This window comes from Felis catus, chromosome A2, assembly GCF_018350175.1.
Source record: "Felis catus isolate Fca126 chromosome A2, F.catus_Fca126_mat1.0, whole genome shotgun sequence".
Taxonomy (NCBI): domain Eukaryota; kingdom Metazoa; phylum Chordata; class Mammalia; order Carnivora; family Felidae; genus Felis; species Felis catus.
The window spans coordinates 3,625,301-3,650,429 of record NC_058369.1 but is presented as its reverse complement, the minus strand read 5'-3'; the positions used below and the strand labels follow the sequence as shown (position 1 = coordinate 3,650,429).

The 25,129-nt window shown below is 53.6% G+C and overlaps 2 protein-coding genes and 1 long non-coding RNA gene across 17 annotated transcripts in view; 1 reads left to right on the top strand and 2 right to left on the bottom strand.

The window, feature by feature from the left end:
- LOC101091764 (E3 ubiquitin-protein ligase UHRF1) overlaps positions 1-5,839 on the bottom strand; it is a 177,686-nt gene extending 171,847 nt beyond the window's left edge. For 12 of the 13 annotated variants that reach the window (XM_045044228.1, XM_045044236.1, XM_045044232.1 and 9 more), the window contains exons 1-2: positions 5,623-5,839; positions 1,930-2,096 (exon numbers count right to left, since the gene is read on the bottom strand). In XM_045044228.1, coding sequence (XP_044900163.1) covers positions 1,930-2,096; positions 5,623-5,686 — 231 coding nt within the window. In that variant the 5' untranslated portion in view covers positions 5,687-5,839. The remainder of the gene's footprint in view (positions 1-1,929; positions 2,097-5,622) is intronic. The other variant, XM_045044230.1, reaches the window with a different exon arrangement.
- ARRDC5 (arrestin domain containing 5) lies at positions 2,090-18,597 on the top strand. 3 transcript variants are annotated; one of them, XM_019816027.3, is made up of 3 exons: positions 2,090-2,441; positions 7,991-8,196; positions 18,029-18,597. In XM_019816027.3, exons 1-3 carry the CDS (start codon positions 2,297-2,299, stop codon positions 18,554-18,556), a joined length of 879 nt encoding a protein of 292 aa, XP_019671586.3. In that variant the 5' UTR covers positions 2,090-2,296; the 3' UTR covers positions 18,557-18,597. The 3 variants fall into 3 exon arrangements, with proteins under 3 accessions (XP_019671586.3, XP_019671582.3, XP_003981807.6); XM_019816023.3 differs by having other exon boundaries at positions 2,090-2,453; XM_003981758.6 differs by lacking the exon at positions 2,090-2,441 and adding an exon at positions 5,877-6,330.
- A 1,608-nt stretch (positions 18,598-20,205) lies between these two features.
- On the bottom strand, positions 20,206-22,304 carry LOC109493814. Its single transcript, XR_002148242.2, has 3 exons — positions 22,169-22,304; positions 21,836-22,048; positions 20,206-20,614 (listed from the first exon to the last, which is right to left on the bottom strand). It is a non-coding gene; the product is annotated as an uncharacterized LOC109493814 (long non-coding RNA).
- Positions 22,305-25,129: the final 2,825 nt, after the last annotated feature.

Below are 25,129 nucleotides of genomic sequence, written 5' to 3'. Positions count from 1 at the left end.
TCGTCGCTGACATCCTGAAAATTAAAGGTACAACATACGTGTCTAACGCCCGCAGGTGTTCGTGTTAGCGTCCCGCTTTATAACTGACACAGGAGTTGTAAGGACTTCTGTGTGGATCAGATATCACATTACGAATGAAGGGTGATGGGGGTTTGATTACGTGGGCGTAGACATTTGTCAAAACTGCAAAGGGTCCGTCTGCTTTTGGTGCGTCTATCTCACTGTATACAAATGCCACCTTAAAACACACACACACACACACACACACACACACAACCACACACAAACTGATTTTGAACTCTAATGACAGGCGTGCTCAACTATTTAGAGAGAGCGTGAACTAGCGTCTGCAACCTAGTTTGAAACGAGTTCCAAAACACACAGTGGCTTGGTGGACAGAGAGGAGGGCAGAGCAAACGGCAACAACGCGAATATGGAGACGCAAATGCAGAGAAGCGTCCGTGGGAAGGCCCAGGGGCGGGTGCTTAGGTGTTCATGGCTCATGTGACTTTTCTGCAGGCTTGAAATGTAACAACTGTAACATGCGCCACCTGGGAGAAGCTCACAGCTATTCAGACTTGAGAGGACAGGATCCAGCCCACCTCTGAATTACGCTGTGACCTGTTTCGGAGGTTCTCAGAAACTCCGCTCCACGAAGAGACTGAGTGGCCAACAGAAGTCAGCCTGGATGCCACACAAATGAGCCGTCGTTGGAGGCGGAAGACAGCACCTCGGCAGCGGTCACTCACAGCCCTGCCTTTTTTTCGAAGTCGCAGGCGACCGAACAGCCAAAGCCCCCAGTTCGCGGGACCGGCTTCCCCTCCCCAGGCAGGGCGGGCTAACTCAGATTCTTAAGACATTGAAGTCATCCTGCCTGTCGCAGGAAGGAGGTGAAAGGCCTCCCAAGGGCACCACAAGCCCAAGAGATTAATCATCAGGTCTCATTTCGTGTTAAGCACGCTGGATCCTCCCAGCCCCCAAAAATCCTGGCGGGCCAGGCGCAGTGTTGATTTCTCAATCGAGACACCAGATGGCGGCAGTACCCACTTCAAATGCAACAACAAAGTCAGGCACGCGCACCCCAACTGAAGACTTTTAATCCGGTACAGTCGCTACACCGCTGTCCCTACCGCGCACCCAACTCTGGGATGGCCCCTGCAGATGGGACTGGCGCTTGGTGTCGTGCTATCTTATCCCACGCCCAGGGAAATCCCACTCACAGGACGTGCCATCTCCCCAGAGATAGCGACAAAAACGGAAACCCCCCTGCTGCCCCTGGAGAAAGCGTCCCAAGTGTGGGCAGCTGGGAAAGCAAGGGTGGCCATTTTAAAGGCCACCAGGGGCCCAGGGAGAGAGCGAGAAGAAAGGAGACGGAGAAGCGGGGCCCGCAGACCCGTGGAAAGCACAACGTCCCGCTCGCTCTGCACAGCGGGCCCAGAGCGGCGGAAATTCCTGGCGAGCAAGCGCCATCTCCGGACTCTGAACGAGCGGATCCAAATTTCCAGAAAACAGATTCTGTGGGGTCAAACTCTAAATAGGTACAGGCCGTGGGCCAGCGGCGTGTGTTTCAAAGAAAAAACCTGCTCCCTTCCATCCCAGCGTCTGAGTAAGCGATTCGAGGCTCTTCCTCGAAATTCATCCGTCCTCCATTGGCCACCTCCAACTTCTTTCTCTAGAAATCATTGGGAGGGGAGCTTGAAAAAACCGGGCAGGCAGAGTTAAAAGCCCAAACGCTACGGACTGGAGTGCCAGCTTCCTGCCCGGTATGTCGATCTGCGAGTGGAGCCTTTGTTCCTGGCTCAGGCATTTGAGGTTTCTGTGGAGACGTGAAGCGGGACCGGACGAGGGGCGGGGAGAGTATATGTGCTACGCCTGGACCAGGCAAGAACAAAGGTGCTGGGCGGGCGGCAGCCGGCGGGGCGGGTTTACCTGCTTGCCCCTGTAGAAAAGCCTCTGCAGGCCTGGCTCCACGTGGAACAGCCCCTGGATCTTCCTCCTCAGCTCCTCCACCTTGGTCAGCCTGGACAGCGAGTCCACAGTGTGGGCCACCTTGCCGTCCATGGTGCGAACCTGGATCCACATGGCGTCTGCTGCTGCTGAGGGGGAGAGAGCGGGACCCCTAGGTCAGTTCCGTTGCTGCCGCCACCACCAGACCGTGCCATTCTCAGGTCACCTTGGCCTTTGTCCACCCTGAGGACACTAGGAAACTCCTCGAACGCCCTCCCGGCGCGTGAGTCCCCGAACTAGCCACAGCTGACCAGGGCCCGGCAGAGGAAGTGAAGGAATTAATGCATTAATGACCAGCAAGGGCGGAGAGGTGAGGAGGGAGAGTAAATTAGGGGAAGGCAATCGGCGTCTCGGACCACTCACTCCAACCCACTCCGCCTTTCACACAGGGAAGACAATCATGTCCGGAGCAGGAAGGAGGACACGGCCGAACGGTGAGGGGCCAGGTTCGTTCGTTTATTTCTTCGTTCATTCATTCATTCATTCATTCATTCATTCATTCATTCTCTGAATTAATACTGACGCAAGGGGAAAACCCAAAAGTCCGGCGCGGGTTGGAACTTCAGAAGTCCCAGTAACTCAACTAAGTGTGACCCAAGGGGGACGATCCCCCCCACGCCCAAACCCCCGAGCCCCCGACCCCTGGCGCGCGCGCCCCCCCCCCCCGCCCGCGCGCGTGCGCGCGACGCGGCCGGCCCCGCGGTGGCCATGGCAACCGGCCGCCCCGTCCCGGCCGCCCCCGCGCGCGCCGCGCGACTCACCTCGGCCCCACCGCGGCCCCGCGGGCAGTCTCGCGCTCCCGGCACTCCGACCCACGGACTCTGAGCCTCTCTTATTCTCCCGCCCGTCCGCTCGGGCCACGCCAACTAGCCCACGCCCACCCCCACCGCCGGGACCGGCCGAGGGGCCCCGCGCGCCAAGTCCCGCCCCCCTTCACTTGAGCTGCCTCGCTCATTGGCTCCGCCGCGCCCGGCTGCCCCGCCCCGCTCGCTCCCCATTGGCCCAGGCGCGCCCGGGGAACTAAGGGCGCGCGAAATCGGGCTCGGGCGCGACAATTGAATCGCGGGGCGCCCCGCGCGCAGGCGCGGAGCCTGACATCCTCCCCTGCGGCTCACCAGGCCCTCCCCCACCCAGCGGGCGCGACCCCCGCGGGGCTCTGGGGACGTTCCCCTAGCCCCGGGCAGCGCCCGGGCTGCCAAGGACGACTCCCGAGGGCCGGCGGGGCGGGGGCAGAGCCCGAGACGGCGTGCACAGCAGCCACGCCGCGGGGCACGCGTGCGCCCGTGCTGGCCGCACGTCCCCGGGCCGCTCGGGAAAGTTTTCCAAAGTCTCCGCGCCCGGTGCACCGAGCCCTTCCCCCCACCCCCCGGCCCGGGCTGGCACCCCGATCGGTCCGGAGGCTCACCTCTCCGGCCGCCCCGATCCGCTCTCCTGCTTGCGCGCCTGGCCCGGCTGGGGATGGCGATGGAGACGCGTGTGTGGCCCCGGACCCCGCGCCGACCTGCCCGTAACCCGGAGCGCCCTGGACGGCCACCACTGCCCGCCGCGCTGCCAGCTGCTCTGATTTTTTTTCCCGCGAAAACTCGGCGTTTGGGAGTTGCGGGGCCGCGGGAGGCCGCGCCAGGGGCGGGCGCCTGCCTGGTGATTGGCCGCTGCAGTGGCGGGAAGCGAGAAAGGGGGTGGGGGGCGCCCCCTCCCCGATCCAGCCCCACTCCGCCCAGCCGGCCACGGCCCCGCCCAGCCCTGCGCGCTCTGCTGGGCGCGCCCAGTGTGCAACCCGGCCCGGTGGCGGGAGCTGGGCCCCCCTAACTACGTGCGTCCCTCAGGAGCCCTAGGGAGGGACCCCGGGTAAAGACCCCCTGACCTTTTAATTCCTTTCCCACAGCCCGTCTCCCCGGGCACGGGCACTCACTGACAGTAGGGCAAGGAAGGCCGGAATCAATGTTTAAACACCGCAGTGGGATGTTGGGGCCCCTCTGGAGACCGCCTGCACCCCGATGGCCAGCCTGATCGCCCCAAGCTCTATTTCCTGGCGTCAGGGCCTGCTGGAGCTCCCCACCCGCAGGGCTTGTTTGCTGGGTTTTCCCGCCTCGTTTTCCCGCCTTCTCCGGCTGTCCAGGCGGGCAGGACTGCCCTGCCCCCTCCGCCCTGCCTGCTCTGCTCTGGCCAGTCTTGGCGGGCACACAGTGACCCATGCTGGGCACCTACAAAGCGCCTGGACACGGTGTTCAGAGCTGGGGGGCCCAACAATGGGCAAGGCCGACCCCCGTTGGTGGTCTCCAGACGGGTAAATTCTTGTCTGGAGAGACGGGCAACAAATAAATAAATAAATAAAGCAAGCTAATCATTTCAGATTCTATTTGCAGCAAAGCCAGGACAGTGGCTGGAGAGGCATGTGGGAGTGGGCAGGGAGGACATTCCGGTTGAGGTGGAGAGGTGGCCTCTCTGAACAGATGACATTTGAGCTGCGATCTGAGATAGAAACCAAGGACAGATGGGTCGAGGAGGCACGGCCAAGCTCAGAGGCGGGAAAAGGCTTAGAAAGGTGGGGGGGAGCGTAGCCAAGAGGCCAGCGTAGCTGGGCAGAGAAGGGATGAGGTCAGAGAGGTGTCACCTGGGGCCTCAAGGGCCACCAGGAGGACTTTGGTCTTCGTGTCTTGAGCGGCACGGGAAGGCAGTGAGCAGAGTCCCTTCTGCTGTTGTGTCCCCAGGTGGCAGACAGAATCATGTCCCCCACAAAGATATCCCTGGAGCCGGTGAATACGGTGGCTTCCATGCCAAAAGGAAGTTTGCAGATTAAATTACATTAAAGGCCTTTAGGTGAGGGAGGTTATTCTAGATTGCGCAGGCTGGCCCCAAATCATCGCAAGGGTCCTAATAAGTGAAAGAGAGTGGCAGAAGGGGCCAAGTCAGAGGAGAAGTGACCGGGGAAGGAGAGGTTGGAATGATGAGGTCAACAGGCAAGGAATAGGGCAAGAGTCTCCCCCAGAATCCCAGAACACCTTGATTTTAGCCGAGCATCTCCAAGAGCTGACAAACCGCTTAGGAGACAAGACGGCAACGTCTACAGAAGACATCGTGTAAAATAAAGCAAGACACAGCGAAGACCATGAATGAGGCCTGCCGGAGTCTGCAGAACGGACATTTCCTGGTGCCTCTCGTGCTCCAGCGGCCCTCCCACTCAGGCATCAGCCCACGCGCAGATCAGGCACCAAGAAAACCGTTAGGGGGGCGCAAGGCCTCGGTCTCCTTTTTTGCAAAATCATATATTCTTGAAGGTCATTAAGTCGCTCGACAAACTTTTACTGACACCCCTCTTGTCTGAACCAGGTCTGGAGCCAAGCCGACGTGGGTGGGCACCAAGTTCCTCCCGCCCTGGAGGGACTTTCCCATTCGATGGGGGAGACACGGGTGTAAAGGGAAGTGTCAGATGGGTGAGAGGGTGTTCGTGCAAAGTGGAGCACACAACACTCTAAGCATCTTCGATCGGGACACGCCAGACTTCGTACCCTGGCCATATCCATAATTTTTTTCCGACTGGGGTAAATAGCCATTAAAATGGCAATGGAAGCGGGTGAGCCTAACCAGCGTATGAACCCTGAGAAGCGCACGTACCGCACATGGGGGCCATCTGACAGAGCAGAAAATCCCTTGGGGCTCGTTCCTCGTTCCTCTCCATCTCTAAGCAGAGCTCATGACGTCTACCTTACCGGAGTGTTGTGAGAACTCTTCCCACCCAGGCCTCTGGCCTCCGGACACGATGACAGCCGTTCCCAGCGTGGCAGGAATGTTAGGGTCTGTGGCTGTTTTTGCGTATTCATTTGTTATTCCCTAGGAAAAAGTGGTCAGGTTGTCATTTCCCCAACCAGTGAGGGCTTTGGAATTCCCAAGCCGTCCCACCCCCCCCCCCCAAACAACAGCCTCGTCTCCCCTCCCGGCCACTGGAGGCCCCTTCCCAGAACCCTGGCTGGATGATGTCACAGACAGGTGACCTCACCGCGGCAAAGGAACCGGGGATCTCAGTGTCATGGGGGAGGGGCGAGGATGTTCCTCCACCACCCCAACCCCCCATGTCTGTGGTGAAGTCGATCGAATTAGTGTTGCCCAAGGATGTGGTCTACCCGGCCGGCTCCAGCATAGAAGGGCAGGTGGTTCTAATACTGAACAGCACCCTGGTGAACCCCATAGTGAAGGTGGAGCTCGTGGGAAGGGGTTACGTGGAGTGGAATGAAGAAATCGGGGCGTCCCGTGATTATAGCAGGGATGTTATTTGCAACAACAAGGCCGACTATGTGCACAAGACGAAGACATTCCCAGTAGAGGGTAAGGACCAAGCCAGCGGCCAACTCTAGCCATGATAGGAAGCTGGGTCTGGAAGGTAAACACATGTGTTAGTTGATCAACAAACCCCCAGGGATACCAGACAGGGGCAGAGGCCTGGTTCCTCCCCAGGAGGGAGGCTATGTATAACAATGACCATCAGATACTCACAACACGAAAATAACAAGACAGGAAGAGCCGAGCAGGACCCAGATATTCGAAATGAACTATCAAAGTCGTTCCCCTGGAAAATGCTATCCTTAGCCCCATGACCACTTTGGGAGGCCAGTAAAAAAATCTTTCTTGTGATTTTACAGATAAATCTCCCTCTAGCAGTGAACTCCGAGGAGACAAAGATAAGGAGTCCTATGGTCACCGGGAAAGAGAGAGGGGCAGGGGAGACATTCTAGGGAAAGAATAACTTGGCCCCGACTCCACAAGGTTCAGATCCAAAGTCTGGACAGACACCAGGGAGGCTGAGCTGCCGTGGAGCTACATGTCCTTTCCAAAATGTGTTCACGGGGGTGTTCCCGGGTGTTCCACAACTCTTGGCCAATGCTCAGCTAGACAAAGTTTCATTCTAGAATTTTAAAAGTTTTAGATAGGGAGGTCACAGAGGTCCCTTCAAAGAGGTGACTACTGAGTGATGGGAGGGACACCAGCTGTGCAGATTTCTAGGGGTCGGAATGGTAGGGGCGGGCGCCCGGATGGCTCGGTCAGTTAAGCGTCCGACTTCAGCTCAGGTCACGACCTTGCGGTTCGTGGGTTCGAGCCCCGCATCGGCCTCTGCGCTGACAGCTCAGAGCCTGGAGCCTGCTTTAGATTCTGTGTCTCTTTCTCTCTCTCTGCCCCTCCCCCGCTCACACTCTACTTCTCACTCAAAAAATAAACGAACATTAAAAACATTTTTTTAATTCAAAAAAGGAAACAGAAGGTTCTGGGGCAGGAACGGCCCCATGCCAGGCCTTACTGGCCAGCAGCCGTGTTGCCTCTCCGTGTCTCAGTTAACCTATCTGGAAAATGGGAGCCAGAAAGTCTTGCCTCATAAGATTGTTTTGGGGACTTAGTGACCTAATGGTATACGAAGGGCTTAGACTAGCGTGGGGCACACAGGAAGGGCGTCATAAGTGTCACTTTTTGCAAGCAAACAGTCCGCACCCAGACCTCCCCCAGCGTCAGATACCAGCCTTTCTGATCGCCCAGCATTCCCCCTCCAAAGCATGAGCCCAAGCCTTCAGTGGATTCACTCATTTATTTCACAAACATTTATCGAGCGCCTTCTAGGCACAGCGTTGTGCCCAGTACTGGGGGTGCAGGTAGGCGCTCAAGATGTGTTTGTTGAACTAATGAATGCGTGTCTGAGGGCGGGACCTCCAATTGTGCAGATCCAGAGTAGCGGTGAGCACATCCCCGTGGGTAGCTTGGGGTGACCCACCCCAGCCACATCACCCGCCCGGGGCCATCCCCCTCCAGCCCGGCTGAGGCCTAGGCCTGAGATCTGTAGACCATGCAGAGCCCTAAAAGCACAGAGCTCAGCCTAGCTCGGGGATGGGCGGGCCAGGCCCAGAACAAAGCCCTTGCCAAAATAATAAATAAAAAGTGGGGGGAGGAAAAAAAAAAGATTCTAGAACCTTCTGATGGCATTGGTGTGTTTTGCTTTCAGATAATTGGTTAAGTGCAGGCAGCCACACCTTTGACTTCCATTTCAACTTACCTCCCAGGCTTCCTTCTACCTTCGCCAGCAAAATTGGCCACGTCTCCTACTTCGTGCAAGCCTCCTGCATGGGTCGGGAGCACGTTCTAGCAAAGAAGAGAACGTACTTGTTGATTCAAGGGACTTCAGACCTCCATCAAGAAAACGCACTGCAGGTAGTGATAGGAGAGGAGCAGGGGTCGGACCTGTCCTCAAAGCTCACGGGAGGCAGGGGGAGGTGGGAAGGCAGGGGACAGAGGTGGCCCCCACCAGGAAGAAGGAAAAGGCACGGATGGTTCCCCAGGCCAAGTTCACAAAAGGTGAATCAGAAACCAGGGCAGGCGCAAGGCCGGGGGCTCTCAACCCGGACAATTCTGCCTCCCCAGGGGCACTGGGTGGTGTCCAGGGACATTTGTGGCTGTCACAGCTGGGGGGAGGGGAGCTACAGAGAATGAGTGGTCTCCAATGCCCTTGACCCTGCAACAAGTCAAGACTAAGCAGAGACCTCCCTGTGACCCACGGGTGAAAGAGGTGTCTGGATGCTCGGTGACTCTCCAGGGTCTTTGAGACCTCAGACAGCAGAGATGGTGCCCCCACAAAAAGAGGCATGAAAGAGGGTGGCCTCTGGCCCTGGAAAAGGAAAGGCCATGTGATGTTGGTCTGGCTAAGCAAAGGAGGTTTTCTAGATGGTTCCTGGAGGGCCAGGTGCAGAGAAGTCAAGGTAGAAGTCAAGGTGGGTGGAGTGACGTTGGGCCAAGTAACTTCCCTGGGGACTCCTATCAGATCATGGTGGCTCAGATGGCTGGCGTTTTAGTTTTCGAGATCCAGGTAGGAATCCCAGAGCCCGCCCCCCCCACCTCCATTTCATGTTTCATGTAAATCCCGAACTTCCCACAGTGCCCGGCGCAGGTTGGAGGATGTGCCCCAGAATCTTGTCCCAGCCGCCAACTCCAGTATTGTTATGCGTGTGACAAGAATCACCTGGAGCCCAGCCAACCTCTTGCGATGGTCCTGGAGGGTCTCAGGAAGGGTAGATGCTTGGAGGGGTGGACCAGCCCTGGGATGATCAGGCCTGAGCTCAAGGCCGCTTGACCATCTGCCCCCTGTGTCAGCCCTGAGTGAACTATGGCCCTCCTCTGGCCTTCCCTTTGGAAATGTCGGTGCTGGGTCGGACCCAGCCTGTGATTCCGTTGACAGATATGCTATTAGCTGGGTGGCCTTGGGCAATTAACACCTCCCAGGGGGCCCCCCCAGGGGGGGGATCGGTTGAGCAGCTGACTCTTGATTTCAGCGCAGGTCAGGATCTCTCGAATGTTTGTGAGTTCAGGCTCCGCCTTGGGCTCTGCACTGACAGAGCAGAGCCTGCTTAGGATTCTCTCTCTCTCTCTCTCTCTCTCTCTCTCTCTCTCTCTCTCTCTTTCTCTCCACCCCTCCCCTACTCGCTCTCTGTCTGTCCCTCTCTCTCTCTCAAAAATAAATATTAAAAAACAAAACAAAACAAAACACCCCGGCTCCCGAAGCCGTGACTTGACTATCCTGATCTGCACAATGAGAAGAAGAAAACTACTTCCCTTGACGGGTGCCTGTGAAGACCGCAGAGTGTTCAGCACAAAGTCTGCACACCCAGGAGGTGCCCAGTAAGTGGGAAGATCTAAAATCAAGATCCGAGCAGCAAAGGGAGTTATCACACATGCGTTTTGAGGATATGAAAATACTGGGTTTTTCTGACTACTCAGTACTGTCTTAACCAGACTGGTCAAGGGAGGCCCTTTTGAGGAGGTGACATTTTAGCAGAGAATTGAAAGAGAAGAGGGGGAAAGCCATGTGAACATCTGGGGTAGAGGGTTCCGGGCAGAGGGAGCAGTCCGTGCAAAGGCCCTGGGGCACAAGGCCCACCTCTGATGGAGGTGGGAGCCCTGGTGGGCAGAGGGTCGTCATTTCATTCCCTTCAGCTGCTTTGGGGAGGATAGACAAGAGGGGGCAGGGTGAGGGCAGGAGCTGGGGCACCGGGGCAGAGGTTACCACTCTGGTACAGTGAGCAGTGATGGGGATCAACCAGGTACAGGCAGATTCTTGACCCCAGTCTGCCCTCAGAGCAGCCAGAGGCAGTCAGGTGATGACCTTCCTCTGCCCACGGCCCTCCCCGTCTCCCATCTCATTCAGGGTAAAGGCCAAAGTCCCCGCTGCCCACAAGGCCCTGAGTGACCTGCCCCATCCCTACCCTGCCCTCCCCTCTGCCCTCCCTCCCCTTTGCTCCCTCTGCTCCAGCCAAATGGGCCTCCTTAATGTTCGGCCCACACTCCAGGCCTGGGCCTGCCCCAGGGCCTTTGCACGGGCTGTGCCTTCCGCCTGGAACACTATGATATGATCTTCCTCTCCTTCCTCCTCATCCTTCGGATCTCTGCTCCGAGGCCACGTAGTCACTGAATAAACTGTCGCAACCCCAACAGAGGGCACTTTAGCTGCATCTATCCAAGTGAAAGTGAACATGCACTTTGTCCCAGCCACTGCCCTTCTAGAAATTTCTCCTACTGATATTCTTTCACGCGTGACGTGACCTCCTACAGCAATGTTTTGGTGGCAAAAAAAAAAAAAAAAATTTTGGAATCAGCCTAAATGCTCATTGCTAGGAGAATGAGACCGGCAGGGTGCTGTCCAAGGTACACTCTACGGAAAAGTTAAAGAGAAACAAAGACCGGACAAGGACGTGTCAGTCCCGGGACGGCGTGAGCGCTGAGAAGCTCAGAACCCCGAGCCCCGCGGCAGCGGGTGGTGAGAGCGTGAAATATACTTCCTTGCAGGTGTAGCAAACGACTCTCCGGAAGGAGGCCAGAGAAACTGACAAAACAGCCACTGCCCCCCTGGGAGGGGAGCTGGGGAGGGGGGAGGAGCAGACATTTTCCCCTTCCACTTAAACAAAACAAAACAAAACAGCTTTATTGAGATACACTTCACATACTTTATAATCGCCCTCCTCCAGTGCACAAATTCAATGACTTTTAGTGTGTTCACAAAGTTGTGCAGCCGGCCCTTCTGTCGATTTTAGCACGTTCTATTCACCCCAGAATGAAATCTCACATCCCTTAGCTGTCACCCCTCAAACTCCCCACATCCCCTCCCCCAGCCCCTGGCAACCACTAATCCATCCGCTTCCTCTCTCCCTGGGTTTGCCAGTGCTGGACATTCCATGAAAATGGAATCGTAGGGTCCGGAGCCTTTGTGTGTCAGCTATCTCCCACCCGCTCGCCTTTGTGCCGGCTCCGTCTGTGATGTATCCTTTTTTACGGCTGAATAATATTCCAGGGCACAGATGGGACCCGATTTTGTGTATCCATTCCTGCACTGATGGATACTTGGGTTGTCTCCTCCACCTCTCGGCTGCATAGAGTCAAGGTACTGCACAGGTCGTACAAAGTTTTGCATGTTTCTCTTGGCCTGATACCTCGAGGGGCATTGCTGGGTCAGATGACGAGTCTGTTTCACATTTGAGGAACCGCCAGCCTGTTTTTCCACAGTGGCTGCCCTGTTTTCCCGTTCCCTTTAGCCAGGCTCGAGGGCTCTGATCTCTTCACCTCCTCTCCACTCTTTGTACCTTTAAGAGTCTTGAAAGATGGGACCCCGTTGCCTCTTCCAGGAGTCAGTACCGTTTGGAAAAGGAACTTGTCCCAGAGACATTTCCTAACCACTGACTCTAAGCGAGCCCCCACCCCACCTCTCCTTCACTCCTGCCCCCCCCCCCCGCCATTTTGCATCCCACCACGGCCTCATCGGAAATGACCCGGTTCATTTTCAATGTGCCAGTTATGCGTTCGTCCCCCTCCCCCCCACCAGAGCAGGGACTGGGCTGGTCTTACTTCTTTTTTAGGTTTTTTAAGTTTTGTTTTTTTTTTAATTTAAGTAATCTCTACACCCAACCTGGGGCTCGGACCCACAATCCCAAGATGAAGAGGCACACGCTCCTCTGACTGAGCCAGCCAGGCGCCCTGGGACTAGGCTTGTCTTAACTGCTATGGGTTTTCCTTGAACTTGGCACTAAATCGATGCAAACAAATACTGGTTGGATGAATCCCCCCACCCCCCACCCCCAGAGGCTCACCTATGCCAAAGGAATGCGGGGCTCTAAGACACTCCCAGATCCGGGAAATCCAATGTGGGGCTTGTACCCTCAACATTATTGGGTATCAGAGGGCTTTGGCCACCCTACCTGACCTAGCGTGGGAGGCCACTGGGCCATCGTTGGTACTTCTTGGCCCCTCTCTCAGCCACAGGCCAGAGGTACAGGCTTGGCCTTGAGTTAGGGCAGCCACTTCCTTAACACCTGCAGGGTTCTAACGCATGCGAGGAATTTTCGAATGAATGACTGGAGGGATTTAGAATAAAACTGCCTGCAATTAGCCTCCTGGAGGAGAGGGAGGCGGAGAGGGAGGAGGAGGCAGGGGGTCAGAGGCTGAGGGTAGAGGTGAGGTCACCTGGGGTCAGGGGTCAGCCCTAGGTCTCCAAGGGAAAGCAATCCTATCTGGACCGGTGTTTTCCAAACCTCAGATGGACGCCCATTCATGGGTTGGAAAATCAATTTAATGGGATGGATGCCAGTTCATTTGTATAAAATGCAAGAATACATAAGGCCAAAATGGAAAGTATTAGAAAAAAGCCAACTTGGGGGCTTGCAAACATTGTGTGTGTGTGTGTGTGTGTGTGTGTGTGTGTGTGTGTGTTTTAAATAGAAGAAGAAAACAGAACAGAGAATAAAATAAGTAGAATAGGAAATGAAGAAAATATGGTTGATGGGTGGCGATTAATTTTTTTTTTATGTTTATTTATTTCTGAGGCGGAGAGAGACAGAGCACGAGTTGGGGAGGGTCAGAGACAGAGGGAGACACAGAATCTGAAACAGGCTCCAGGCTCTGAGCTGGCAGCACAGAGCCCGATGCGGGGCTCGAACTCACGGACTGCGAGATCATGACCTGAGCCGAAGTCGGTCGCTCAACCGACTGAGCCACCCAGGAGCCCCAATTAATTTTTTTTTAATGAGAGAATAAGGGCGCCTCGGTGGCTCAGTGGGTTAAGTGTCTGACTCTTGATTTTGGCTCAGGTCATGATCTCACAGTTCGTGAGTTTGAGCCCCACATCACGCTCTTCACTGACAGCGCGGAGCCTGCTTGGGATTGTTTCTCTCTCTGCCCCTCCCCTGCCTGCTCGCTCTCTCTCTTTCTCTCTCAAAAAATTAAAAAAAAAAACCCTCAAATATATACTAAAACATGAAAGAATAGAATAAAATAGGTCAGAAAATATAAATGTGGTGGGTTGTAACAAGCTTTGTTTTTACAACATCAATGTGTTGGACAGAATATAATAGCTTTGAATAGGTAGACTCCAGAATTTACCAGAAAAAAATTAATCTGGTGGGTTACGACCAGCTAATGTTTTATAAATTTTGTTTTTATATGAAGCAAAATAATAGAATAAAGTAAGTCCACTAAGCCTAACGGGAAAATGAATTCAGAAGGTTGCGATGAATATATTTTTTCAATTTTTTAACATTTTCATTTATTTTTGAGAGACAGAGACAGAGGGTGAGCGGGGGAGGGGCAGAGAGAGAGAGGGAGACACAGAATCGGAAGCAGGCTCCAGGCTCTGAGCTGTCGGCACAGAGCCCGACGCGGAGCTCGAACTCACGGACCGCGAGATCACGACCTGAGCCGAAGTCGGACGCTCCACCGACTGAGCCCCCCAGGCGCCCCTGTGACGAACATTTTTAAAGGAATACAGTAAGTAGAATAGAGTAAAACAGAAAATACCAGCAGGCATGTGTCATGGATAAGTATTAGTTCATGACACGATGTCTCTTTCACAGACCTAGACGTAGATGCAAACACAGGTTGTGTTCTCTGTCACGGTATTAAAATCTATGTGTTTGTGACACGCTCTTCCAAAGGAGCCAGCCAGGCGCCCCTGAAATCTACGATTTGACCATGAGTTATGGTTTAAAAAACAAAAGAAGAAGAAGAAAGTATATATGACAGGTACTGTACGTGGCCCACAAAGCCCAAAATATTTGTTACCAGTTGGTGGCGGAGAGCAACTCTCCCGCGTCAGTGCAGGAAGAAAGGTCGTCCGGATGTCTGGATGTTCCTTCTAGCCCTTTTCTGACACCTAACACATAGAAACTATGTAAACATCCATCTTGTAGAGGGGGGCTGCCTGAAGAAATAAACTACAAACTATTTTGCGACACGCTCGGTGGCCATGGTGAAAACAAAGCAGAACAACAGGTGTGTGGATACAAATGCATCTCGAGCCCCGAACGCTGAGCTAGAAAAGCCAGCTGCTGGAGGACGGCTTGATTCATTTAAAGCATTAAACTATGTAACACAGGATTGTATACTTCCCCCACAAGCAGGTGCATTTCTACGTAATATGAAAGTCGAGACGTGAGGGGCACCTGGGTGGCTCGGCTGGTTGAGCATCTGACTCTTGATATCAGCTCAGGTCTTGATTTCAGGGTCGTGAGTTCAAGCCCCGTGCTGGGTATGAAGCCTGCCTAAAAAAAATGGAAGAGAAGAGAAGAGAAGAGAAGAGAAGAGAAGAGAAGAGAAGAGAAGAGAAGAGAAGAGAAGAGAAGAGAAGAAAAAAAAGAAAAGAAAAGAAAACTTCATACGAGAATGACAGATGCCAGTCCGGAAAAGAAGAGGGGAAAATGGGGCAAAGCACCCAGAAGTCACCCAATTTCAGTCAAATCAGTAACGTTTCCTTTCTTCCACTGGTTAGAAGACACATTTGTGCTTGTTACATGATTCTTTCTAAAAAAATACTTTTTAAGTTTATTTATTTATTTTTGAGACAGAGAGAGAGAGAGAGAGAGAGAGAGAGAGAACGCAGGGGAGAGGGAGGGAGAGAATCCCAAGCAGGCTGTGTGCTCTCAGCGCAGAGCCCAGTGCGGGCCTTGAACTCATGAGCCGTGAAATCATGACCTGGGCTGAAACCAAGAGCTGGACACTTAACCAGTTGAACTGCCCAGGCGCCCCGCTATGTGATTCTTTACACACTTTTTTCTGAGACAATAATGTGGCGTAGGTCCCTCCGTGTATGTCGTAGGAGAACAAACGTGTAGGTACAACAAACTGACCACCGTGAAATTCAAGATATTGCCCTTTGCAGGTGGGGTTGCCGCCTGGGCAAGTGTGAGGGACTTTGGGGGAAAACTAGCAAATTCCTTCTTCTTCTTGGAGGGAGGTTACAAGCGAGTTGACTTGATATTAATTCACAGTTGCATATTTGCTTTGTGGGGTGTTCTGTGTCTGAGTTTTTTTTAATCTGCAGATATGGGGCGCCTGGGTAGCTTGGTCGGTTAAGCGCCCGACTTCAGCGCGTTCTCTCTCTGCCCTTCCCCCATTCACACTGTCTCTCTCTCTCTCTCAAAAATGAATAAATGTTTTAAAAAATTAAGATAGGGGCCCCTGGGTGGCTCGGTCGGTTGGGCGTCCGACTTCGGCTCAGGTCATGATCTCACGGTTCGTGGGTTCGAGCCCTGCATTGGGCTCTGTGCTGACAGCTCAGAGCCTGGAGCCTGCTTCAGATTCTGTGTCTCCCTCTCTCTCTCTGCCCCTCCCCCGTTCATGCTCTGTCTCTCTCTGTCTCAAAAATAAAAAATAAACATTAAAAAAATTTTTTTAAATAAAAAAAAATTAAGATAAATAAATAAGTAAATATCCGCTGATATGATAAACCCCCCCATTTCAGGATGAAGAGGGCCAGGGGTGGGAGGATGGCATTGGAGAGGGGCCCATGGGGGCCTTAACTAGAGCTTGGTTTTATTTGTTATTTTATTTATTGGAGTTTATTTGTTTACCTTGAGAGAGACACTGTCAGTGTGGAGCCCGATGCGGGGCCCGAACTCAGGAACCATGAGATCAGGACCCGAGCGAAAATCAAAAGTCGGACACTTAACCGACGGAGCCACCCGGGCACCCCTATTTTTTTTGTTTTAAATTGTGGTAAAATATACATAAAATTTACCACTTAACCATTGGTATCAAATACATTCACATAGTTGTGCGACACTGATATATTTTTAAATTTTTTATTATTTAAGTTTGTTAATTTAGGGGCGCTTGGGGGGCTCAGTCGGTTAAGCGGCTGACTTCGGCTCAGGTCATGATCTCGCAGTCCGTGAGTTCGAGCCCCGCGTCGGGCTCTGTGCTGACAGCTCGGAGCCTGGAGCCTGCTTTGGATTCTGTGTCTCCCTCTCTCTGACCCTCCCCCGCTCATGCTCTGTCTCTCCCTGTCTCAAACATAAATGAACGTTAAAAAAAATTTTTTTTTTAAGTTTGTTAATTTATTTTGAGAGAGAAAGAGTGTGTACTCAAGCAGGAGAGAGAGAGAGAGAGAGAGAGAGAGAGAGAGTTCCAAGCAGGCCCCACACTCAGCACGGAGCCCAACACGGGGCACGAACCCACAAACCGTGAAATCGTGACCTGAGCCGAAATCAAGGGTCAGGTGCTCAACCGACTGAGCCACCCAAGCGCCCCCTGATATTTTATTCCTTAAATGAGCAGCAATCTGGAACAAATCAGGAGAATTTGTAAACGCTGATGAAGCAGGTTGTGGGAACGCGGCAGCGGGGCGACCAGGAGGGCAGCCCTGATGTGTAATGCTTACCAACTTCCCTGGTGAAAATACTTCCATCAGAGCCAGCTTCAAGCGACCAACTCGATGTCACTAATGGGGAGTGGGAGGGACGTTTGCAAGTATTTTTTGCACGATTTTTTTTCTCTCTCTCTGTTTGGTATGCCGAAGGGGAACACACACACACACACACACACACACACACACACACACACACACACTTGTAAAAGTATCAAGTTCCTTTGCAAGAAGATACCGGAAGCCAGCAAAAGTGGAGAGCGATTATTCTAAGCCCACCCCACATCACGTTGAATCCTTTAGAATATTGTTCACAAATAAAAAGGAAAACGTCACCCAAGCCACTCAGTAAATATAATGTGTGACTTTATCTGCAACCCAGCAGCTAAGTTGATAGAATGGCTGCCTTTTGAGGCATTTATTGAAACACGTTACATAATTTCAACTCTACAGTTTTCTTTTCGTAATTCAGAGCCCGGAATATTTTCTCCTAAAGTCTGAACTACTTGGATAAACCCTAGGTCTCTGGCAAGACATCTCCTGTCTTCTAGAAATCCAATGACCAGGGGCGACTGGTTGGCTCAGGTGGTTGAGCACCTGCCTCAGCTCAGGTGATGATCTCACGGTTTGTGACTTCGAGCCCCACATCGAGCTCTCTGCAGTCAGCACGGAGACTGCTTGGGATCCTCTGTCCCCCTCTCTGTGTGCCCCTCCCCTGCTCACATGGGCATGCTCTCTCTCTCTCTCTCTCTCTCAAAAATAAACATTAAAAGAAGAAACAAAGTGGGGCTCCTGGGTGGCTCAGTCGGTTAAGTGTCCGGCTTCAGCTCAGGTCATGCTCTCACAGTTCATGGGTTCGAGCCCCGCGTCAGGCTCTGTGCTGACAGCTCGGAACCTGGAGCCTGCTTCCGATTCTGTGTCTCCCTCTCTCTCTGCTCCTCCCCTGCTCACGCTCTGTCTTCTCTCCCTCTCAAAAATAAATAAACATTAAAAAAGAGAGAAGGAAGGAAGAAAGAAAGAAAGAATCCAAGGTCCAGAGAAGTCAAGCCACTTACTCAGGGTCACACAGCAAGTAAGCAATGGAGGTGGGGGTAAACCAGGGTCTTGTTAATTTCAAAGGCTTCTTTTGCAGAGGAGGAAACTGATAGTCAGAAAGGCAAAGGGAATTGAGTAAAGGAAGCTGGGAGGCGATGCCAGGCTTTTGGCTGCTAAATCCCCAAGGGTCCAGATCCTACCTCGGGGCCTCCTACTTAGGAGAGTCCCAGCGGTTCCAGGCTTGCGGGAGCTATGGTGGAGGAACGTTAGGCAGGCGAGCGGATCCCGTGGCCGTGACCCCTCACGGTTGCCCGTCCTCCCCAATTCCAGAACCCTCTGTTCGTGGAGGCTGAGAAGAAAGTCTCGTACAATTGCTGCATCCAGGGTACCATCCGCCTCCAGATCCAGATGGAAAAGAACACCTTCGCGCCGGGGGAGGGGATTGTCTTCACCGCGGAGATCGGCAACCACACTGGCAAGCGCATCAAGACGGTCGTCTTCGCCCTCTACGCCCACGTGCGGTACGAGGGCTTCACCCCCAAGGCGGAGCGGCGGTCGCGGGAGGACAGCAGCGAGCTGCTCCGGCAGGAGGCCAACACCCAGATCGCGCCCTTCGACACCGCCAAGATCGTCAGCACCCTCAACCTCCCGCAGGTGCTGTCCGTGAGCAGCAGCACCCGGGACGGCGAGATCATGAGCACCCGCTATGAGCTGGTCAGCACGGTCCATCTGCCGTGGTCCCTGACCTGTGTGAAGGCCAAGGTTCCCATCGTCGTCACCGGTGCGCCCGTGGATACCGCCGGCTGCCAGCCGCTGGAGGGGGCAGCGTTACCCGTGAGCCAGGAGTGCCAGAATTAAGCGCCCAAACTTCTAAATATTAAAGGTTTTATTGGACGGTATGAGCAGCCCTTTCTTTGTCTCATAAGACAGGCTTCAGAAGAGTCACGGTGGATGGGGGGGGGGGGCATGCCTGAACCTCCTTCTCACACCGCAGCCACTTAGGTATCGCTTTCTCCCGATGGCCAGGAGAAGACCAGGGGAAGGGACAAGACTTGAGGGCAGTCGTCCCCGCCCCGGTTGGCGCTCCAGACCCATTTCCTTGCTGGGCTCTTAGAGTGCCTCGACCTGGGGTCCGCGGCTGGGGTGGTTCAGCCCTCTGGGCAACCAGCAGTCGTAAGGGCTGTCCCCACGGAGGGGAACAGGGGCTACTCCGAGCATGGCGGGGGGGAATGGGGGCCAGAGATGCGGCTCATTGTCCTGCAATGCCCAGGATGGCCGCACCCCAGAGGATGACCCAGCCCCAACGGTCCACAGTGCCAAGGGGGAGAAACCTTGCGTTCATCATTTGGCTGTAAAATTGAGTTTCATCCGTAGCTCACACTGGACACGAGAATAAATCCCCGATGGGTCAGGCGGTGCAAATCAGGGTGACCCCTCCAGTGTCTGTGAGTTACCTCCTCTCTCCCTCCCGCTTGTTGTGTGTATTTAAATGTTTACTTATTAATTTATTTATTTATTGACAGAGAAAGAGAGAGAGAGAGCAGGGGAGGAGCAGAGAGAGAGGGAGACAGAGTCCCAAGCACGCTCCTCACCGTCAGCACAGAGCCCAATGCGGGGCTCGAACCCACGAACCATGAGATCATGACCTGAGCTGAAACCAAGCGTTGGACACTTTAACCGACTGAGCCACCCAGGTGTCCCTTGAGCCACCCAGGTGCCCCTTGATGCGTGTGTATAAATGTGTGCGGTATCCCAGGACCTCAGCAGGTCAGATGATTATGGGATGCAGAGTCTCCTGGAGGTCAATGGAATCCCCTAACCCAGTGAGTCTCACCCAGCGTGGCTCTGCCCCCAGGGGACACTGGGCGAGGTCTGGGGGCATTTGTGGTTGTCATGACTACGAGTGCTCCCTGCGGCGTTGAGTGGGGGGGGGGGGGTGGTGTCAGGAATGCGGCTCAACATCCCTAGTGAAGGGGGTTGCCCCCACAATCAAGAAAATCTGGCCCCAACAGACTCTTAACTACAGACAAGGGGTGGGGGGATGGGTGAGATAGGTGATGGGGACGAAGGAGTGCGTTTGTCGTGATGAGCACTGGGTGATGTACACGAGTGTGGAATCACTATCCTGTGCACCTGAAACTCATATCACACTGTATGCTAACTAAGTGAAATTTAAATAAAAACTTAAAAAAAAAAAAAAAAAAAAAGAATGATCTGGCCCCAAATGTCAGCCCTGCTGAAGGGGAAAGGCCCTAGGCTGGGGAAATCCATGGGGGCAGGTGGCTGCCAAGTCCCGGGGTTGGGTCTGAGGGCCCCTTACCCAAGTCAGGGCCTGTCCCTCCTACACTCACAGCCTCCTAGGGCTACCCCTCTCAGGGCAGACGTCAAAGTCCTCCGGGCATATGGCCTACACATCGGGCCCATGTCACATCCATGACCATCAGTCACCAGCACCTGACCTCCCCCACATTCTGTCCTCCCTGCAAATAAAACTCCAGGATGCCTCGTTAAATTTGAATTCCAGAAGGACAGTAATATTTTAGCATAAGTACGTCCCATTGCCTTATTTGGGATATACTTAGGCTTAAAAAAAATCATGCGTTGTCTATCTGATATTCCGGTTTAACTGGGTGTCCTGTATCTTATCTGGCAATCTGCTTCCTCAAGCAACCAGGAGATCTGAACACAAGTCAGGCACTTCGGTCCATTGGGTCCCCTTGGCACTCACCCTGGCCCACCAGGCTCCGCGCGGCCAGGAACGAAGGAACGACTTCCCTGATATTACGCCAGATTCTTATTCTTCTCCCCCTTCTCAGATCTCTGGCTTCTGTCTTCTTCAAAGCCACATGATCCATGCCTCCTCTTTCAGGAAGCCTTCCAGACATACCAGGCAGCACCTCTCACCCTCCTCAGGTCCTGAAATACGGGTGACCGTCAAGCGTCATTTCTGCAGACGATAAGTGCAAATAATAACAGAAATGATGGGGATGGGGCGCCTGGGTGGCACAGTCGGTTAAGCGTCCGACTTCAGCCAGGTCACGATCTCGCGGTCCGTGAGTTCGAGCCCCGCCTCAGGCTCTGGGCTGATGGCTCGGAGCCTGGAGCCTGTTTCCGAATCTGTGTCTCCCTCTCTCTCTGCCCCTCGCCCGTTCATGCTCTGTCTCTCTCTGTCCCAAAAATAAATAAACGTTGAAAAAAAAATAAATGATGGGGACAATAATAAGACCCTGGCAAGGACTGGCTCATGTTCCATCAGGGTTGCCTACTTCCTCCTGGGCACATGGCTGGACTACATTTCCCAGTACCCCTTGCAGTTAGGTGTGGCCACGTGATTGGCCTGGCCAATGGGAGGTAAGATGATCATGGCCAATGGCCCTGTGACTGATCTGGTTAAGCGACGGAAGTCACTTCAGGGCCAGATCCACGCTACAAACTTGCCATAAGAACCTTGTTCTCTCTCTCTCCCCTTTTGCCAGCTGCTTGCAGAGGAGTGTTTGGAGGGGAGCTGCCCCAGGACACTTGATTCGCGCTTGATTGGTGCAAACGCAAGGAATAAAACTTTATTGAATAAACAACAAATAACAATAAGTACATAACAAGTTGAAATTTGCTTATTCCAGCCATTGGTGTACCCGAGGATTTCTCCGCGTCTGCTACTCTGATTATTTTTGTAATGTTCAGTTTTTGAGAGTGAGAGAGAGCACAAGCAGGGGAGGTGCAGGGGGGGTGGGGACAGACAATCAGAGGCAGGCTCCGCGCTGTGTCGGCACAGAGCCTGATGCAGGGTTCAAACTCACAAACCCGTGAGATCGTGACCTGAGCCGAGGTCGGCCGCTCCACCGACCGAGCCGCCCAGGCGCCCCTAGTCTACTCTTAACATACAAGTGGCTATATTTATGGAGGCCTTTGGACATTTGGGGGGCATGGGCTCAATGTGGCCACAGCCAAACCTGTCACGTCACCTTCTCCCCACCCTGCACCGCCGGTTCAGTCCTCAGCTCCCACGTCGATGAAGTTACCGGAGTCGCTTCTTCCCCCAAATTCTGTTTGTTTTACTTCTTCACAAATCTGTTAACCTGCCCACTCCTCTCCATCTCCCCTGCCACCACCCGAATCCAGGCCACCATCAGTGCTTACGTGGATGACTGCAGTGGCTGCTTCCCAAGGGGGCGTACGTTCACCTCTGCCGTTTCGTCCATTGTCCACACGGCAGGCAGAGAGAGAGCCTCTCAAAACGGAATTGTGATGACCGGAGAAGCCCCGCCCACATGGCTCTTGGCTGGAGGCTTTAGTTCCTCGCCACCTGGGCTCCTTGGGTGTTCTCAGCTGGCTTCCTCCAGAGCGAGTGATCTGAGAGAGAGCAGGGAGGCCACGGTGACTTTTGTGACCGAGTCTCAGAGTGTTGGACACAATCGCTTCTGCCATATTTTGTTTGTAAGAAACAACTCACTCGGTCCAGCCCACACTCACAGGGAAGAGAATTAGGCTCCACTTTTGTAAAGGAGTGTCGGGGTGCCTGGGGGGCTCAGTCGGTTAAGCATCCGATTTCGGCTCAGGTCATGATCTCGTGGTCCGTGAGTTCGAGCCCCGCGTCGGGCTCTGTGCTGACAGCTCCGAGCCTGGAGCCTGCTTCCGATTCTGTGTCTCCCTCTCTCTCTGACCCCTCACTGCTCATGTCTCTCTCTCTCTCAAAAATAAACATAAAAAAAATTTTTTTTTTAAATAAAGGAGTGTCAAAACATTATGGAGGGGCGCTTGGGTGGCTCAGTTGGCTAAGTGCCTGACTCTATTTCAGCTCAGGTCATGATCTCACGGTTTGTGAGTCTGAATCCCAAGTCGGGCTCCATGCTGACAGTGCGGAGCCTGCTTGGGATTCTCTCTCCCACTCTTTCAAAATAAATAAATAAATAAATAAACTTAAAAAAAGAAAACATTTGTGGATGTTTTTTTGTTTGCTTTTTTTTTTTTTTTTTTTTTTTTACTTTAAACTCTACACCCCACATGGGACCTGAACTCATGACCTGGAGAGGGAGAGTCACATGCTCTACAGCCTGAGCCAGCCAAGCATCCCTTTGGGTGTATTTCTATTTTATTTTTTTTATTTTTTTTTAATGTTTATTTATTATTGAGAGAGAGACACAGAGCATGAGCAGGGGAGGGGTAGAGAGAGGGGGGAGACACAGAATCCAAAGTAGGCTCCAGGCTCTGAGCTGTCAGCACAGAGCCCGACGCGGGGCTCGAACTCACAAACTGAGAGATCATGACCTGAGCCAAAGTCAGTCGCCCAACCAACTGAACCACCCAGGCGCCCCTGGGCGTATTTTTAAAAACCGCATTCCTCTGGGGCGCCTGGGTGGCTCAGCCGGTTAAGTGTCTGACTTCGGCTCAGGTCATGATCTCACAGTTCGTGAGTTCGAGCCCCACGTTGGGCTCTGTGCTGACAGCTCAGAGCCTGGAGCCTGCTTCGGATTCTGTGTCTCCCTCTCTCTCTCTGCCTCTCCCCCACTCGCACTCTCTCTCTCTCTCTCTCAAAAATAAATAAAAACGTTAAAAAAAAATTTTAAAACCACATTCCTCAACCAATCGCTTGACCAATCCCATTGGGTCCACCTTTAATATCCTTCTAGACTCTTCCTCTTTCCATGATCACACCCTGGCACAGCAGCTGGAGGGTCCACCGATGGATGAACTGATAAACAGGTGTGGTCCATTCATACAATGGAATATTACTCAGCCTTAAAGAGAAAGGAAATCCCCATACATGATGCACCATCAATAAACACGGAGAACGTTATGCTAAGTGAAGTAGGTCAATCGAAAAGAACAAGTCCTGGGGCGCCTGGGTGGCTCAGTCAGTTGAGGGTCCAACTTTTGATCTCAGCTCAGGTCTTGATCTCGGGCTTGTGAGTTCGATCCCCGTGCTGGGTTTTGCACGGGGCATGAAGCCTGCTTAAAAATAATGGGACACCTGGGTGGCTCAGTCGGTTAAACGTCTGACTTCAGCTTGGGTCACGATCTCACGCTCCATGGGTTCAAGCCCCGCATCGGGCTCTGTGCTAACAGCTCAGAGCCTGGAGCCTGCTTCGGATTCTGTGTCTCCCTCTCTCTCTGCCTTGCCCCCGCTCACACTTTGTCTCTCTCTCTCAAAAAATAAAATAAACATTAAAAATTTTAAATAATAATACTCAAGCCTTTTTTTTTTTTTTAGGGTTTATTTTTGAGACAGAGAGAGACAGAGAATGAGCAGGGGAGGGGCAGAGAGCGAGGGAGACACAGAATCCGAAACAGGCTCCAAGCTCCGAGCTGTCAGCACAGAGCCCAACGCGGGGCTCGAACCCATGAACTGTGAGATCACAACCTGAGCCGAAGTTGGACGCCCAACCGACTGAGCCCCCCAGGCGCCCCTATAGTACCCAAGCTTTCCATGGTCCTCACTGTGCCCCAGTCACCAAGCCGAGCTGTGGACTGCCTTGCTTAATCCTCTCCATCATCTGTGAATCAGGACAACAGCCGTCAAGGGTCATCACTGCCCCCGTTTCACAGACCAGGCAGCAGAGGCTCAGAGAAGGGCAGGGGGGCGCCCAGGCTCACAAAACCAGGATGAGATCCCCTAACCACCGCTCAGCAGCACGTCGGCTAAGGAGGAAGGGACGCATCTCAGAGATGCAGAGCTGAGGCAGGTCACCGGCCGGCCAGGGGCCCTCAGCATCAGTGAGTGGCCAAGCCGAGATGGGGACCCAGGGTGGTCTGAGCCCGTCCTGGGGGCTGCGGGTGTGAGTCCTCATTTACATCTCCCCTGGGCACCGGCGCCCTTTCCTGTAAAGCTTACAGGGCATCATGGAAGCAGCCAGGAATGGCGGGAGTCTGGGAGTCTGAACCACAGGCTCTCCGGACGTGGGCTTTCTCATCTGTACGATCTGTAAGGAATTATTACACTTAAAATAATGTGACTACTGATGATCGCCATGACGGCTTTTAAATGTGAATTGTTACCACTCACCGTGGCACAACTTGACACGTGGGGCTGGATCACTCTCTGTGGGGGCTTCCCTGGGGACTGTGGGGGCTGGGCAGCATCCCTGGCCCCACCCCCTCCACGCCGGGAGCACCCCGAGTAGGAACAACTCCAAATGTCTCCAGACACCCCAAGTGGAGGCAGAATCCCTGAGAGTTCTGAAGGCAGCATTGCCCCAGGTGGCAAAGCCCCTGTCCGCGTTATAGGGTCGAAGTCTATGTGGAGTTCGTGTATCTGATACCGTCAATGCTAATGAGGTTCCCAGCTCTGCTATTTATATGCTGTGTGACCTTGGCTGAGTCACTTCCGTCTCTGAGCCGCAGTATCCCCACCTGTAAAACTCGAGTTTATCATTCGTCCCTCCTTCCCAAAGGTGCAGGATTAAACAGCCTACGTCTATAAACGCGTCGGCCGAA